The sequence below is a fragment of the Sebastes fasciatus genome, chromosome 11 (genome assembly GCF_043250625.1).
Source record: "Sebastes fasciatus isolate fSebFas1 chromosome 11, fSebFas1.pri, whole genome shotgun sequence".
NCBI lineage: Eukaryota > Metazoa > Chordata > Actinopteri > Perciformes > Sebastidae > Sebastes > Sebastes fasciatus.
In genome coordinates this window covers 32,398,573-32,416,961 of record NC_133805.1, presented here as the reverse complement: position 1 = coordinate 32,416,961, position 18,389 = coordinate 32,398,573, and the positions used below count along the sequence as shown (strand labels likewise).

Below are 18,389 nucleotides of genomic sequence, written 5' to 3'. Positions count from 1 at the left end.
GCCCTCCGCACTCTCCCCGTGGTTCCGGGGGAGCTGTTTGGCCCAGCAGCACAGCAGGCCTTGGAGCGGGGAATCCAGGCGAACCAGACTCGGCAGCAGTTTGCTAGCTTCCGGGAACCTACGCCTTTATTGCGACAGCGGCTCCCACAGGGTGGTGGTACCAGTCGCCCTCGGCTTCCAGCTTGTCCTGATACGTACCCGAGGACCTCGCAGGCTCCGGCACGGCCGGTGCCTCAAGCGAGAAGGGGTCGGGGGTCAGGGTATCGCCCCCCCAGGTACCCAAAGGGCCAGAGGGGAAGATCCTGATGCCCCGGGGCCGGCAGTCGGACGCTTCTCCCAGCAGCAACTCAACTGCTGGGAAAGCAGCACTTCAGACCCTTGGGTGGTGGCTACGCTTTCCCAAGGGTACAATCTCCAATTCCGACGCCGGCCCCCAGTTTTCAGTGGGATCAGACTGACCACGGTCAGCGATCCCACAAAGTCCCAGGCACTCAGACAAGAAATATCCACCCTCCTGGGGAAGGGTGCCATCGAAGAGCTGGGGCTAGAGACACAGCAAGGTGGGTTTTACTCAGTTTATTTTCTGATTCCAAAGAGAGAGGGTGGGTTTTGCCCTATACTGGACTTACGAGGGCTGAACACATTTCTGAAGGTGTTGCCCTTCCACATGCTGAGTACAGCAGATGTGCTCCAAAACGTGACACGGCACAGTTGGTTCACATCCATCGATTTGAAGGACGCATACTTTCACGTCCCAATAGCACTACCTCACAGGCAGTACCTGCGCTTCGCATTCGAAGGCAAGGCCTTCCAATTCAAGGTGCTCCCATTTGGTCTTTCCCTTGCCCCACGGGTCTTCACAAGGTGCATGAGGGCGGCACTCGCCCCGATGCAAGCCAGGGGTATGCTTATCCTCCCATACATGGACGATTGGCTAATTTGTGCTCTGACCAGGGAACAGGCAGAGCGGGACACTGCGTCCCTTCTGCATCACGTGACGAAGTTGGGCCTTACCGTCAACCATGCCAAGAGTTGTCTCATACCCAGCCAAAGGGTAGTGTTCATTGGTTTAACTCTGGACTCCCGCCATATGCTGGCCTTCCCAACACCAAGACGAGTAAACGCCATACTCCAGCTCCTCCTCCGGTTCCGGAAGAACAGGAGGTTGAGGTACAGCCTGTTTCTCAGGCTGTTAGGTATGTTGACGTCAGTAACATCAGTAGTGCCACTGGGCCTCCTGTACTTACGGCCATTCCAAATTTGGATCAATGGTCTCCAATTAGATCCAAAGTCCCACAGATCCAAGAGAGTCAGGGTGTCCAGCCGATGCCTCCTTGCATTGCGGCCATGGAGAGCCGGGGCATATCTGGCCAGGGGCATCTCATTGGGTTCGATTCCCTCATGTCGCGAGGTGGTGGTGACCGATGCTTCGCCCTCCGGCTGGGGGGCAGTATGGCAGCACAGAGCGATAAGGGGGCTCTGGACAGCACAGGAAGCGGCGGAGCACATAAATGTGCTCGAGCTCCGTGCTATATATTTGGCACTTTGCAAATTCCTACCACATTTGAGAGGCAGGCATGTTGTTGTACGGTCCGACAACAAGTCAGCTGTCTACCATGTAAACCGGCAAGGGGGCACCAGATCAACCCGGTTGCTACAGGTGGCACGGAGACTTCTGGTATGGGCTTTCCCTTGTTTTTCCAGCCTCAAGGCCATGTATCTGCCAGGGCCACAGAATGTGGTGGCAGACTTTCTCTCCCGCCAGAAACCCCCCGCGGGCGAGTGGAGGCTCCACCCAGAGGTGGTAGAGGAGATATGGCGCAAATATGGCGCAGCAGAGGTGGACCTGTTTGCCTCAGAAGCCTCAACGCACTGCCCTCTTTGGTTCTCCCTGACGGGAGACAGCAAGCCCGTTGGGACAGGATGCCCTGGCACACCCATGGCCAGATTGCCTCCTCTATGCCTTCCCACCATTCCCACTGATAGCAGTAACGCTACACAGAATACAGCACGGCAACAACAGGCTCCTGTTGGTCGCCCCAAACTGGCCGGGGAGACCCTGGTTTCCGGGGATGCACAGGCTTCTGGACGGAGTTCCATGGTGCCTGCCCAAGAGGCAAGACTTGCTCTCACAGCTGGGGGGCCGCATCTGGCATCCGAACCCGGATCGCCTACAGCTTTGGGTATGGCCCCTGAGGAGCCGGACCCACTCCTAAGGGTATGTGACCAGGCGGTAATTCAAACCATTTCTGACTCAAGAGCACCCTCCACCAGGGCACTGTATGCCAACAGGTGGAAAATATTCTCAGAGTGGTGTAAAGTTCATGAGGAGGTACCTCAGAGTGCCTCTGTGCCAATAATACTGAGATGTTTGCAGTCTTTGCTGGAGAAGAAACTCTCTCCTTCTACCTTGAAGGTCTATGTAGCTGCTATTTCAGCCGGGCATGTCAGAGTGGATAGCCAGACCGTGGGGTCTCACACTCTGGTGACCCGATTTCTTAAAGGAGCCCAGCGGCGGAACCCCCCGCAGGCTGTCAAGGTTCCCTCGTGGGAACTGCCTCTGGTGCTAGAAGCCCTTTGTCTCCCCCCCCTTCGAGCCTCTGGAGCAGTCGGGGCTGGAGTGGTCTTCAGTAAAGGTTGCTTTCCTTTTGGCGATGGCATCAGCAAAACGTGTGAGTGAACTTCACGCCTTGTCAGTGAGTGAAACGTGTATTCGCTGGAACTCGGATGGCACAGGGGTAGCACTTTGGCCTAACCCATCATTTTTCCCGAAGAGGTTGGCTCCGGCCCACTCTAATCAGGTCATTGAGCTGGCAGCTTATGACCCTTCATGCCTACAGGGTGAAGATGCTAAGTCAGCAGAACTGCTCTGCCCAGTGAGGGCCTTAAGGCATTATATACAGGTGACTGCGAGCTTTCGCCGCTCTGATAGTCTGTTTGTCTGCTATGGGGGCCATAGGAAAGGGCACACCCTGTCCAAGCAGAGGCTTTCCAGGTGGATTGTTCAGGCCATTGAGGAAGCATACAGGTCAAAAGGACTGCCTTTACCTCTTAATATCAGAGGCCACTCCACCAGGAGTGTCTCCACTTCCTGGGCAGCGCTACGGGGGATCCCCCTAAGTGATATCTGCGCTGCGGCCAGCTGGGCTACTCCATGCACCTTTGCCCGTTTTTACAGGGTCAATGTTGCTGCTCCCCATGCAGTAGCATCGGTGGTCTTTCAGGAATCCACAGGCCGTTCCCGGTGAGGTGGGTTTTCCTCGTGACTACGTTGGTAGTCGTCATCCAGTGTTAAACACTGCCTCTGGCAGTCAGGAAGAACGAAATAGAACGAGAGTTACGTATGTAACTACGGTTCTATGAGTTCTGGATGACTGCCAGAGTTGGCTGTCACTCGGAATCTTGGCGAGAAGATTCTGGAGGGACATCTCTGATGATGACGTGGGCTTATATAAACTACGTCATCCCAGGTCACATGTGACTTTGTTGATATTAAATACTCGACCTGCGCGTGCGCGAGATGGATAACATCCAGTGTTAAACACTGCCTCTGGCAGTCATCCAGAACTCATAGAACCATAGTTACATACGTAACTCTCGTTTTGTTGCCTAAACTTAAAGAAGCCTTTTTGTTTGTGTTCAAAATGTAACGTTACATACAGTTTTACTTGTTAGAACATGTTGCTTTTAGGTTTCACTTTCACTTTTGCAACGTAGTAGGCGTAGTAGCTGTTGTTGTCTGTTGGGCTGCATTTTGCCATGTTATGATTTGAGCATATTTCTTATGCTAAATGCAGTACCTGTGAGGGTTTCTGGACAATATCTGTCATTGTTTTGTGTTGATTTCCAATAATAAATATATACATAAATTTGTATAAAGCAGCATATTTGCCCACTCAGATGTTGATAAGAGTATTAAATACTTGACAAATCTCCCTTTAAGGTACAGTTTGAACAAATAAAAAACGATTAACTATGGACAATCATGCGATTAATCGCGATTAAATATTTTAATCGATTGACAGCCCTAATAGTAAGATATTAACTTTAGTTGTGTTTGTCTCTCAGTCTCATTATACGACAAAAGATTGACTTCATGTCTCGTTTAAAACAAATGACTTTCATTATTTTCCTTCAGCATTCAGCTCCAACCTCCTCCACCACACAATGTTATCTCTGTTGGGTGTGTTTACATCTCTGGGAAGTTGATAACAGGTCGGGGTCGCGGACTGAAAGGACCGAGCATTTTAAAAGCTTTCCCCGTCTTTGTAGTTTTATTTTTAGCTCATCTGAAGGCTGACTTCAGGTTTTTCACATGGCTGATCAGAAAGGGGTTTTCCCTAATTGGCTGTCCATGTGTTACCTATCTATATGTGAAACTTGTTTTCTGTAGCGCACCATGACTTCAACATGTCCTCTGTTTTTTAAAATCCAATTTGTTTGGGACTCAGCTCAGAGAAATGATCAGTCATGACAACATGCCACCTGACAATTTAAACCAACACAAAAGAGAGGATTTGGAAGCGAAGGCAGCATTTGATCATTTTTATTTTGTCGCAGCAGAGCGGGGGAAATCCATTTCTCAATTAGGAGGTGTGCGCGAACAGCCCAGCTTAAATTGGCGGTAATCTCTCTTTGTCTCCCCCTCCCCCCCACCGCTGTCTCCTGCAGTGAAAAAACAACCGCCTCCATCACCTCCTCCCTTGTCGTTTCATCCCTTTCCTCTCATCCTCCTCCCTTCCTCTCTTCCACTGATTGTTCAAAGCCGCGGCATTGATCCATCCATCTGGTCGAATGAAGCGGCAGCTCTTTGTATTCCGAGCTCTCTTTCACTGGAGCGCTCAGATGCTGGCTGCCTTCATTATGCACTGAGAGTATATATATAGACTGTGTATAGACAATCCAAGTTACATTTTTATGGAGCTACACTAAGTCTCTTGCAGTTCTGTAATGTGGTTGTCTAAAAAACTTTTTTTTAAATTATATGTTGTGGGCATAAATCGTGGGAACATTATTTGTCATTTGCATGTAACATAACTTGTGTTAAAGACAAAGGTTTTGGTGAAGCTTCAATAACACCATACCCTAACACTTTTGCTTTAAAAATATAAGTTTCACTAACACTTGAACTCCACTTTATTTGGAGGTGAAACAGAAAGCGAGTGCACCAGCAACGTTGGGAATAATAATCCCTCAATATAATAATATATATAATAACTATGGCAAGCAAGGGCATGGTTTTAGTTTAAAAGTTGGAGTTGGAGTGTCCACACTCCTTCACTCATCTTTGAAGAGTTTGTTGGATGTAAAACATTACAAATTCATTTAATTATAGGTACAATTCAATGGAAAGACAGAGACATGTCACTTGTCTCATAAATTACGCTCATGTGCAACTAAATCAAACCTGCTAATATGTTTTGCAGTAAATATAACTTGTTTAAGAACCCAAGTTGGACCCAATAACAACCCAATATTTGGCACAAAGATATAACAACCAAAGGTGGTGCCATCAAGAAGGTTTAAAGGTCCCATATCATGCTCATTTTCAGGTTCATACTTGTATTTTGTGTTTCTACTAGAACATGTTTACATGCTGTAATGTTAAAAAAAAACTTTATTTTCCTCATACTGTCTGCCTAAATATACCTGTATTTACCCTCTGTCTGAGACGCTCTGTTTTAGCGCATTTCAATGGAATTGCAACGAATTGCGTTGCTAGGCAACAGTTTGGGTCCATGTTTACTTCCTGTCAGCTGATGTTATTTACATACACTGCAACAGGAAATAAACTGGGACACATTTAGAATGTTTATGTTTAAAACTGTCAAATTATCTAAATATTGTAGATTTGTGACATCACAAATGGACAGATATCCTAACGGATTGTTTCAAACGCACAATTTCTGAATACGGGCTGTGTGTATTTCTCCATGGATTGAGTGTTTTGATAGTTTAACAGTATTTTTAAAGCACTTAAACCTGCTTCATAATATAAAAGACGTGAAAATCTAAATTTTTACAATATGGGACCTATAAGTGAGTTGGGTAATATTGCAACTAAAAGTGAAAAGCTTGATGAGGTAATTTCAGTGGTTTATACAGTAGTGTTGTACTTAAAGGACCAGTGTGTAGGATTTAGTGGCATCTAGTGGTGAGGTTAGAGATTGCAGCCAACTGAATACCCCTCCGTACACTCCTCCCATTCCAAGCGTGTTAGAGAACTACGGTGGCCTTCAGGTAACGTAAAAACGTGAAAGGCTCTCTCTAGAGCCAGTATTTGGTTTCTCCATTCTACGCTACTCTAGAAACTAGGGATGGGGGGAAAAAAATCAATTTTATTTTGAAATTGTTTTTTTTTAATGCCAGAATCGATAAATTTGCGTCATTTGAGTCAACCAAAACAAACAGTAGCGAGCAGAAACTGGCAGATACGAAAGAGCAGAAAACGTTGGAGGATCAGCGTGGATACGACCTGCACCCTCACATGTTAAATCCAGCATGGTAAACCCTACACATCCATTAAAGGATGGAAACACTTTGGGTTTCACACATTGCACGAAAAGCAGAGCTAGACATCACGGCTAAAGCTGCATGCTAACTCTGTCATGGACAGGAAACGTTATTGTAGTGTGGTAACGTGCGGTGGAGCCGGCCGTCACTCATCTCCGTGGTCAAATGGGCCGACGCTACAACTGTAGAGCACCCATATACTGACATTTCTGTTAAATGCATTCAAACGGCCCCGATGGAGCTGACCATGGATGGATAAAGAGAACGGAGCTGACGGGAGAGCTAGAGACGCAATTAGCGAAGTTAGCGGAAGTAGACACGTTTGACTACATCTGGTTTTCACAATAAGGTGTTAACAAAGGGAACTGTATATACAAAATAAGTCTATGGAAATAACACTGATACGGCTAGAACGGCTCATTCTAAGGTAACGAAAACACAACGATTCTTAGTTTCAGGTGATATACACTAATGAAATCATAGTTATATTCAATTTCTGCAAATAAATCCCCCAAAATCCTACACACTGGAACTTTAAGTACAATGTTGAGGTTTTTGGACTTTACTTTTTTTTATTTCCATGTTCTGTTATTTTAAACTTCTACTCCACTACAATTCAGAGGGAGATATTCTGTTTTTGTACTCCATTACATTTATTTGATAATTTAAGGTACTTTGCAGATTCAGATTAATAATGCAAAATATAATCAAGTAATAAATGATGATGTATTTATTATAGATTAAGATAAAACTGTATTGATCTCTGGGGGAGAATTCACAAGCTACTCAGCACTATATACTGTAAAATAGTCAAAATTAGCTTTGTTTCAACATAAAACTGATGAACGCATTAATGCATCAATAATCCAATAATATAATATAAATTATTCTGAAATGGGACATTCTGCATAATGAGTACTTTAAGTATATTTTGATGCCAATACTTGTACTTTTACTTGAGTAACAATGTGTATGAATGATTTGTAACAGATTATTTTGCTATTGCTACTTTTACTTAAATACAAGATCTGAGTGCTTCTTCCACCACTGGGCAATTTATTTCCAAACTGAGGTAAACTCCTGATGTTAACATGTGACACTAGAAAGACATATATTTAGTTAGTGTGCTACTCGTGTTTCAATGAGACAGCGATGGTTACAGCAGGTCAGCTATTATTACATGAACCCAACGTACAGTAAGTCACATCGATCGGTGACGAATCGATCAGTTCAAAGCAGGACTCGGTTCTATTAAGACATCCAAACTGTTTAAATCCACACAGCATTGAGAGGCTGAGCAGGAAACACAATAAACCCAGCAGAGCCACACAGACACATTTCACTGCTCAGATTAACAGATGTGCTTTCACCTGAGCGCTGAGAAGAAACCAGAACAGGAGGAGATATCAATCAACACAGCCAGACGCAGCAGCCGGCAGCAGGTAAGGAGCAAAGCAGGGCAACACTGAGAGTGAAGGGCTTTTCATCACACTTTCACTTTCTGCACGCAATAACCATCGATCCAGATGAATCAATTCACTGATTCATGTCACGTCAAGGCAGCCAAATGATCAATAAAGCAAACACCAACAAATGTAACACTAGCTCAGTTACAGCCGGGCCTCACCACAGGATGATTCTGAATCCTCCTGAAGAATCTTTAGCAGGAACACCTGAGACCTCCTTTACTCTGTATGACTTCCATCATCACAGCAAAATCCATGCAGCTGTTTTGTTTACAGGTAAAATGAAGGATTGGTATTACTGGCAATCAGGGGTGGGCAATATGCAAAAAAATATATTTTTTTCAGGCAGGATCACGATCCACGATCTTGACACGATTATTTTTCATGCTGGTTCTAAAGACAATTTTGCAAGTTACTGAACATTACAGCCAAACTAATTTCCCCATTTTTAAAAATACAGCCCTATAATCAAGTGTGCAATTCTGCAAAGTAAAAACATTCAACAAGAATTTTGACTTGCTTTAGACTTTTGCATAAATCCCATCCCAAAATGAACACTGGTTTCAAAAGGTAAACACCAACACTAAATCAGGTAGCTTATTAGACACAGATCCACAGGTGGAATATAGACAGCCGTAATAGTTACTACTGTCAGCTCTCTGGGCAGATAGAAGGGTCGACGCATCACTGACAGAGCCTCTAAATCAGGGGAACAGTGACTGTCAGTGATTCGACTGTTTGTACACCAGCCATTATGCACATCAATACAGAGACCGTCCCCGTTGCTCTTACTGTACTAGTCTTTGCTTCAGTCTAGGTGGTGGATTGTGCGGCCCGCTAGCTGAACAGCAGCGTCGGGTATCAGCGGGTGAAGCCAGGTCTCCGTTATTAACATCACGCAGCAGTCCCTGGCGGACTTGTTAGCTGCCATCTGTAGCTCCAATTCGTCCATTTTGTGAACGATGGATCTGGCGTTAGAGAGAAAGATGCTTGGTAGCGGTGGTTTGTGTGGATGCTTCTTTAACCTAGCCAGCAGCCCCGCCCGGCATCCCCGTTTCTGCTTCCTCTCTCTACGCCGCCTACTTGGCTTCTCGGAGCCCATAACAATCCACATAGACCCCGGTGATCTGGACATGTCCGCCGGTATGTTGCACATCCTTTGAAAGTCGCTTGTAACGGCGGTACTGTGCTGTAATCCCACGTTGATTAAGTCTTGACAAACAAGACTTTCAACCAGGAGACCGCTGTTTGTGTCCTGTGTGAAACTAAAAGTAACGTTGACTTATTTTGTCACGTCAGTCTTTAGTCACGTGACTCGTCGATATCGTCAGCCCTGTGAGTCACGTGAGCCAGTAGTCAATTAAGTTTCACGTCAATCCCTACCGTTTCCTAACCCTAACTAAGTGGTTGTGTTGCCTAAACCTAACTTCCTGTGAAAACGTAAGTTTATTTTGAAAGGACACTATGAATGTAACAAGCGTATATTGGCATGCAGTGCCTGGTCCGTCCAAAAGTAATGTAAGGTGTTACTGACCAAGCGGCGACATTTGACGAGTTGGGAGTGAGAATGTGTTGGAGGTTGCAGTACTGACACAAGTAGATGTAGTAGCAGTAACCCTAGTTTTTTTTTTATCTAACTAAGTTTGCTTGTTGTCTTTTGCCCTTTGTTAATATCAACCCACAACTTTGTGTAGCTGTTGTTTGTGGAAAGCTTAAGCTGTATGTTACAGAGAATATCAATTCTCCAGCAAACGAACCAACTAACTCTGAGTTAGTTAACAGCCTTTAACATTCTCTACATTCTACGTAGCAACCAAAACAGCTGATTACTGGTAGCAAGTAAATGCAAAATGTCTTCAGATTTGTTAGGATTTACTGTGTCTCCAGTAGTATCATGTATTATTTTAGTAGCTGCAGAAAACACAGCAAACATAGAGCTGAACAGAAACAGCTAACTGCCCAGCTCTCTACAAATCTGCCACCTTTCCAATTTATGACACAAACATGCCTCACTTACACACAATAAACCAATATTCTCTATTTCGATCACAAGATCAGCATTAGATTTATCCTATGTAAAAAATTGACGGCCTTTATGATGATGTGAAAGTGTTCATGCTGAGTTATGAAACAGGATGGATGACGCCCAATGGACAAGATTGATTCAGACTTTTGATACAAAAAAAGGCATTATTAACATTATGGGATCTTTAACTACAACTGGATCAGATTGCACCGATGCTCTCATACAGTACCCCTCTGTCCATGTCCACATGCGTCACAGTACAGTTACAGTGAAGCACGTCAGCAGCTCCGAAGCCCTACCCTGACCAAGCCAACCAATCAGCACGAATAGAATGTTAAGGAGTGTTGCCATGGATACGGTCCCACCACGTGAACCAGTGGTGACCTTCTCCAGGTCCAGGTTAATGATTAGAAGACCTGAGCTGAACGCACATCTGTGGTTCACATCCCAGGAGGGGAAATGTGGCTCACAGAGAGGCTTTACACTGAAAACACACTGTGACAATAGACACCAATCACTGTATGGACACACAGCAGCTGATGAGACCAGACAGACAGACAATAGATCAGTAACTGAAAGTGACTCATCACTGAGAAATGTTATTTTAAATGTTATTTTATATACAAAATGTGATGCTTGTCATCAATAGAGCTAAATACTCCTAAGAATAAACAGTGACTGGCTGCAACATCATTTTTAAATAAGAGATTAGAAAAATACTCCTGCATTCAGAGAAATATTAGCAGTATAATGTACTTACTATAAATATCAAAAGAGAAAGTAGTCATAGTGAAGAATGGCCTCTTTCACTGTTAAATTATTGATGCATTAAAATGAAACTGGTAAGTAAACACATCAATAATTAACATTTCAAAAACTGAGCACAACAAAAGCTCACATATACCTACAAAATAAGAGATAAGAAAAATGATATTTCACCAATGGAATGTCTGAAAATTACATGTGCCTAGAGTATATCATGTGAATGTCTCCCTTGTGAAATATTATAATAAACATTCAAAATTTGTTTCACAGTAAGAAACAGATTGTACATGTACAACTAATTGTTTCAGCTCTAGATGTTTCTATAATGTTTCTATAATTTTCATGAAAAAAAAACGTAATCAAGAATAATTTGTCAGGAACTTGCTCCGACTGAAATACAATAGAATGTTCACTCTCGAGATCAGATGAGAAACATGCAGAATGGTGACAACATTGTTTCGCTATAAACAGAAATGAAAACACATCCCTGTCTCTGCAGCCTCGGCTCGCACCAGTTCACCATTGATCAGAGAAGGCTAAAGTTAAGATCTATTACATGCTGCAGCAGTCAACTACAACACTAGTCGTCATTAAATGTTAATACTTTACTATGAAAAAGTCGTCAACCAGAGCTTTCAATTGGATATTTGTTAAAGGCATTTTTGAAACTACACACTTAGCCATGAGACTGTGCAGTCAGCATGGACTGGACACAAACTGGACATTTTCACGTGTTTGTGAGATGTAAAGGTTTGTTAAAGGTGTTACGTGCAAGATCGGGAGCATTCCTGTTGACTCCATAGGGCTCTCAACATGGCGACGGCTGATCAGATAGCTCGCAGATAACGATGCTAACAGAGCTAACAGTGTTAACCTGGGGGGAACCATAGACTCTGTATAAAAAGTGGACGTAGTCACAGTGACATCACCCATTGGTTTGTGGACTGCCATTTCGAAGCCTCCAGTTCGGAATTTTGTCTGTCACCATCTTGTTTTTTTGCAACCATAAGTGACACGAGAGCGTGGAGTTAGCTGAATAAGATATTTTTAGATGACCAAAATTTTACAATTACCTTTCATGAACTGAAAACACACAGTGAAAGGGTTAAAGTTCTAAGACTAAAACACAAACAACTCCCAGACCGGACAACAGCGTGGTAGCGACCTGTCAATCACAAGGTAGCCCCGCCCTAAAACATCCCCTGCTTTATGGTCTATTTGACTCTAAATGGGACCATAATTTACTAAATGATCATGTTGTATTGAAGAAGACTTGAAACTAGTGATTGAGACCATAAACTCATGTTTACAATGTTTACTGAGGTAATAAATCAAGTGAGAAGTAGACTCTTTTTCTCAGTGACTTCTGTACAATCAGACTTCTTTTTGCAACCAGAGGAGTCGCCCCCTGCTGGCTGATAGAAAGAATGCAAGTTTAAGGCACTTCAGCATTGGCTTCACTTTTCAGAACTGGAGGTTGGCCACTGGGGGAACCGCTATGCTTCCACGGCAGCACCATCGGTCAGGACGGCATTATCAGCTCTAGCTATATGAGAACAGTGCCGAGCGGCGGCCGTGAGTGAGTATATGCTCGCATGCACCAACATGCACTAAAAGGCAAGCACGCACGGCCGAGCTGTGTCAACAAAGCACAGAGAAGCTCTGACTACAACTCACACAAAGGGAGAGCAACTTCATTCTCTGCTCAGGTAGACATTACTGCTCAATATCTTTACATAGACAATAGTTGTTTGCTTCTATATTAATGCTCTGGATATCGTATCGAGCACCTCTAGCCATAGAGGTTAAACAGTGTGTCAGCGTTATGGTGACGATATGGTGACAGTCTGGTAACGGTAAACTCTTTCTTTCACGACTAATTTGTGTTAACTGTTCCCAGCATGCAAACCTCTCTGACTTCACATGATATTCTTACGATATCTAAAATGTTCCTGTAATGTGCCTTTAGGAGGCAATAGTGACAATCTGTACATTTTAAAGTTACATTTTACATTTTGAACCTTTCTGCACAAGCCACATTTGAGCCATAACAATATTATCACCCAAAATATACAAGAAAGTACACAGGAAGAGTGTTATGAAGAGTTGTGACACATTAACTGACATATGACCTCCAATCATGGATCAGCAGAAGGAAAAAAACACAATCATAAGCACCAATAGTCTACTCACAGAAGACTTATTAGGCAGAGTAGAAATATTAATGAGCATTTTAATTTGTTTAATTAATACGTCAAAGATGCTAATTGTTGCTCCCAATTCTGTTGCTTCGGTTATTTTAATCATTTTCTTCTGTGCAAAACTATATTAAGTCTCTAAGTATAATTATCATGAAATGTAGCAAGGTCACTGTAAAGTCACTGTTGAATACTGCAGATATTACAGCTCTTTATATATTCACCACATCAATATTTCAATGTTATTATGCTTTCCATGTTTGAAGTATTTTATGAAGGAAACAGAGAATGTCTATTGAAGGTTAAGACATAGACGCATTTATATATTAATAGGAAATGTTTATTCAGAGTGGTGTAGTAACGAAGTACATTTACTCAAGTGTTGTAGTTTGCAGTGTAGTTTAGAGGTATTTCACTTCAGTATTTCCATTTTCTACCGATACTGTGCTTTGTACTCCGACACTACATCTATCTGACAAATGGAGTTACCGGTTCCTAGATTCAGATCACAAATTCAACATGAAAGAAGTTATTGCTGCTGTCAAGTAACCACCAAACCTCATGTGTTTGAATTGCCAACACTGAGGATGACTCAGCAAAATCCCAGAACCAAATTGATAAACTGACCTTTTTTTTTTTTTTTTTAACTTTTCTATGATTTTGCATCTTTCTTGGGAAATACTGCAGTTTTACCATGGCTGGATTACTGAATGGGTCTACTGGGCACAGGCCCAGGGGCCCCCCTGACCTTCACCTACAAATGTCACTCAAAGAGACATGTACCAACCACAAAGATATGAAAAATTACTACAAACAGACACATGATGACACAAAATGACCACATGGAGACACAAAACGACTACAAAGAGACACAAAATTACCATAAAGAGACACAAAACAATATAATGAAACACAAAATGACTACAAAGAGACACAAAATGACCACAAAAAAACACAAAATGACTAAGAGACACAAAACAATATAATGAAACACAAAATGACTACAAAGTACAAAACAACTACAAAGACACAAAAACTACAAAGAGACACAAAATGACTACAAAGAGACTCAAAATGACCACAAAGAGACACAAAATTACCACAGACACAAAATTACCACAAAGAGACACAAAATGACCACAAAGAGACACAAACAACTACAAAGAGACACAAACAACTACAAAGAGACACATGACTACAAAGAGACACAAAACAACTACAAACAATACAAAATTACCAAAAAGAGAGACAAAACAACTACGAAGAGACACACTGTCTGTGGGCCCAGGGGCTCGTTGTCTCATCATCCGCCCATCATTTTATCCTTTCAAGCCTCTAAATAGAATACAGAAACAATCAGAGGAGAAAATCGCTCTTTGTTTTCGCTGCTTACGACTTACAGATATGCAACCTGTGACTAGAGGTGGCCAGGAGAAGTTGCTGAGAGTTTTCTTGTAAATAAATAAAGTTTACAGTCAGTGTTTCTCATAAAATGCATCGTGTGCATCCTAGAGCTCTAACACACGAGTGTGTTTCCTCACACGTGCAACATTTGCAAAACCGATTTGTTTTTCAGCAGCAAACAGCAGACGGACACAGTGAGAGACTAGCTGGTGAACGTAGCGGAGCATTTAGCAGCTAAAGAGCCACATATTTCCCTCAGGAGTTGGTGGAGACCAAAAACAGAGCTAAAAGAGAGAGAATACTGCACTAACATTCATCAGATGGACACAAACACAAAGACTCCTAATAAATCACCATGTTGCTCTGTAACTGCTAGATGTGTAAATAAGCAACTGCTTGCTAACAAGTTCAACATATCAACTTACCTAAAAGGTGATGATATATCAATGCTGTTGTTGTTTTAGCTTCCCCAAAGAGCCCAAACAAATCAGTTACTGGATGTGAGCCGGCTTCTTCTTCCCTGCCTTTGTTGGCCTATCGCTGCACTTGTTGGCGCATTACCGCCACCAACTGTCGATCAGTGGAAGAAGCATGAAACCAACACCGTGGCCAAAAAGCTTAATTCAGAATCAACAAGCTTAATAAATTATTATTAAATACTTTTAGATATATTTAATATTTTTAAGCATTTTAATATCACTTCAAATAAACTAAAAATAAATTTGGTCTAATATTTGTGTTATCAATACGAGGGGTGGGAATATTCCGGTAGTTTGAGCTCCGGCTTTATTCAACTACTTCCTGGTTACATCGAGCCGTACAGGTCCAGTCCAACAGATGGCGACAACGCATTATAGCTTCTTGTTTTTTGTATGCACTATTGCAAATATGTACTGCTGTAACTACCACAGACACATTCGGTCTTTAAGCATTAAGTCAAGACAATATTTACATTTTGTTTATGAAAGACTAAAAACTGCTCATAAAAAAAAAAAACTGAAATATCAAAACTGTAACCTGTGGGGTTATAGCAGGAATAGTATGGTTATTAAACTATATACATCAATTTTAAAAATAAACTGTATAGGTAGATAAACCTGTTATATGATACAGAGTATAAATAAATCAAGCATAACTGTATAAATGGAGGCTGAGAGCTGCAGCTCGGTGCTCTCTGTTGTGTCGCTGCTCGTCTCCTCAGCTGAGTCTGTCCTGTGGCTGCCATACTCTCTGTGTGCTGGTTATGTAATCTGAAGGAGAGAGGAAGAGGAGGAGGTGGGTCTGAGGAGACACACACACACACACACACACACACACACTCTCACTCTCACTCTCACTCACTCCTCTCTCTTAACACCAGCTTCTTCCTGCTCTTCCTCCTCCTCACACCATCTTCTACAACACATCTCTGCATCAGTCCTCCTGCAGGTTATGAATCTCAAACCAGTGGGGGAATATTAGATATTAGCTATTTATAAACTCGTGAGATGCATGAGATAAATGAATGTCTCCAGTCTACACACACACACACCTTCATATTTCCGATCAATAGCTGCCTCTGTCAGGAGCACAGAGCTGGAATTGGAGAGTGTGTGTAAAAGCTCATTTTCCATTGCTTTGCATTGATGTTACCACTGATGGTTGTTGCCTGTCCTTGTTTACAAGTTAGTGTACACAGACCCAACAATGCATATTTCATTTTGTATATTTCATTATCTTTGTATATATATTTATATATCTTATTTAGCTATTGCTTTCATGAATTATTTCCCAATATTTAAACCGTTTCTATCAGTTATTCATCTTAATTTTATTATTTTTTCTGCAAATATGTAATTTCTATATTTTATTTTGTATATTTCCTTTGTATGTTTATGTATATCTTTTATTTTCTCTGTATTTTATTAATGATATTCCTGAATTATTTTACATGATTAATTTCCTTATTATTGTTTAACTTTTACATTTATTATTTTATTTAATTACTTTATTTTTTATTGTAAATACCCATTTTCTTTTCTAGTACAGTCTATATTTTATTCTGAATACTTGTAATTATATATTTTTTACTTTATTTTTTGTCCTGAATTATTTAAAATATTTGAATTATTTTCTATCATTATTATTCTTATTTAATTTAAATGTTTAAGTATTCTGCTATATATATAATAAATAACATTTATTCTGTATGTATTTCTATTTATAATGCATACATATTTTATACGTATTTTCTGTATTGCATTATATATTTGTTTTTTGTATTTTTATTTCTAATAATTTTTAATTTGAATTACTATAACAAATAGCCCTAACCAACGGATATAGCCGGTCTTCTCAATAAATAATAATAATGGCTAATTTGTCTGTATTAGCTCCTTCCTGCAGTCGACCGTCTTGTTTACCAACTTGCAGCGTCTCATCCGTGCGCAGCACTGACTTTACGCGGCTCTAGCATTACTCCTATGATATTCCTCTGATGTTCCTATGTGGAATGTAGTGTAGGCTATTTGCAGTGCTTCTTTCTGTTGAAACGGATCACAGCATCGCCGTGTTTGTTGTTCCTCGGCTCAGATGAAGCTGCAGTGAAGCAGCCGGCCGGGTTCCCGTTCATACAATATTGACTCAGATCAGATCAGATCAGAAACAGAACTCTAGTCTCCTCCGGTCTGTCTGGAGACATGGCTCTGAGGAGGTCTCTGTAGGACAGGAGACGGTACCGATGATGCTCACTAAGAAAATAATCATCTGTTCATTCACTCACCGAATCTCCGGTCAGCAGCAGCGGGAAAGCAGCTCAGGGAAGCGAGGAAGAGGAGGAGGGAGGAGGAGAAAGGCAAAGGATCCATGTCTCTTCTGGCGCTTCTACTCTCTCAGGTGTTAAAAGGCCATTTCTTCCGGCGAGGTTTGGTTTGTCTTCCTTCCCGCTCAGAGTGTCTCCTCCGCGGCTGGAGGAGCAGAGGAGAGCCGGGGCTCACACCGCGGATGGATGGAGGAGGAGAGGAGACTGGAGGAGAGGAGACTAGAGAGGATGCAGGAGATGATAGAGGATGCAGGGCGTTTCTGCTACTGCTGCTGCTGCGCTCGAGCTCTCACAGCGTCAAGCTCGGGTCAAGACACGTGCAGTTAGACGCGGTATTTCCGGTGGGTATCTTTTCAAAATAAAGGTCTAACAAATGCAGTGAGCTGTCTATTTCATGGAGCAACAATCACAAACAGAGCATCAGTAAACTAAATAAAGACAAAACACAAATCATACAGACAGCAATGTTTTTTATAATCATTTGTATGTTCTGTCCTTGTTTTTGTGTCTTATTTTCCCACAAAATGTTCTTTTCATGTGGTCGTTTTTTGTCAAAAACACATTATTGACGACCACACCATACAGGCAATGCTTTGAATTAAATTAAATACTTTAAAGGAGATTTCTATTTCTATTTAATTAAATTTATGTGAATCAATATTTGTGATCTTCCCCATTGTGTCTGGTAGCATTTGTTACAAATATTTGTGATAATACAAAGGAAATAAGTAATAAATGACATTGCATGTTTATGAATTTACCCATCCATAAACATGCATGTGCAAACATTTCTCCGTGAAAGGCTACTATGTGATATTTATTATATTTTTCACAGAGTTATCTCTCATACCATGTATTTTATCTATACACCACACCCATCCTTTTAAACTTTTACTTTGAAGGTCATATCAGTCAGTATCCGGATTTATTTATTTTAGTGTGACTTGACGGATTCACGGACCTCTCCGCTCTGATTCAGCACTACTGCTGCCTTCAGGCGCTGTCGGAAACACTAGAGGATCAGAGCGAGTTGAAGGCAGGTGAGTGATCGATGATGAAAAGTCAGAGACGCTGTCTTAGGAAAGGCTGTTAAGGTTTGGAATAAAAATGCCCTCAAATGGCCAGCCGATTAGACTGTTGTCAGGCTATTATATAGGCGTTATTAGTCGCTATAAGCCCCATAGATGTCAATTGGTCAATAGGGGCCTACTGCACCC

The 18,389-nt window shown here is 42.0% G+C and overlaps 1 protein-coding gene across 1 annotated transcript in view; it reads right to left on the bottom strand.

The window, feature by feature from the left end:
• LOC141777748 (receptor-type tyrosine-protein phosphatase N2-like) overlaps nucleotides 1-17,486 on the bottom strand; it is a 284,709-nt gene extending 267,223 nt beyond the window's left edge. The window contains exon 1 of the mRNA XM_074652276.1: nucleotides 17,134-17,486. Coding sequence (XP_074508377.1) covers nucleotides 17,134-17,218 — 85 coding nt within the window. The 5' untranslated portion in view covers nucleotides 17,219-17,486. The remainder of the gene's footprint in view (nucleotides 1-17,133) is intronic.
• Nucleotides 17,487-18,389: the final 903 nt, after the last annotated feature.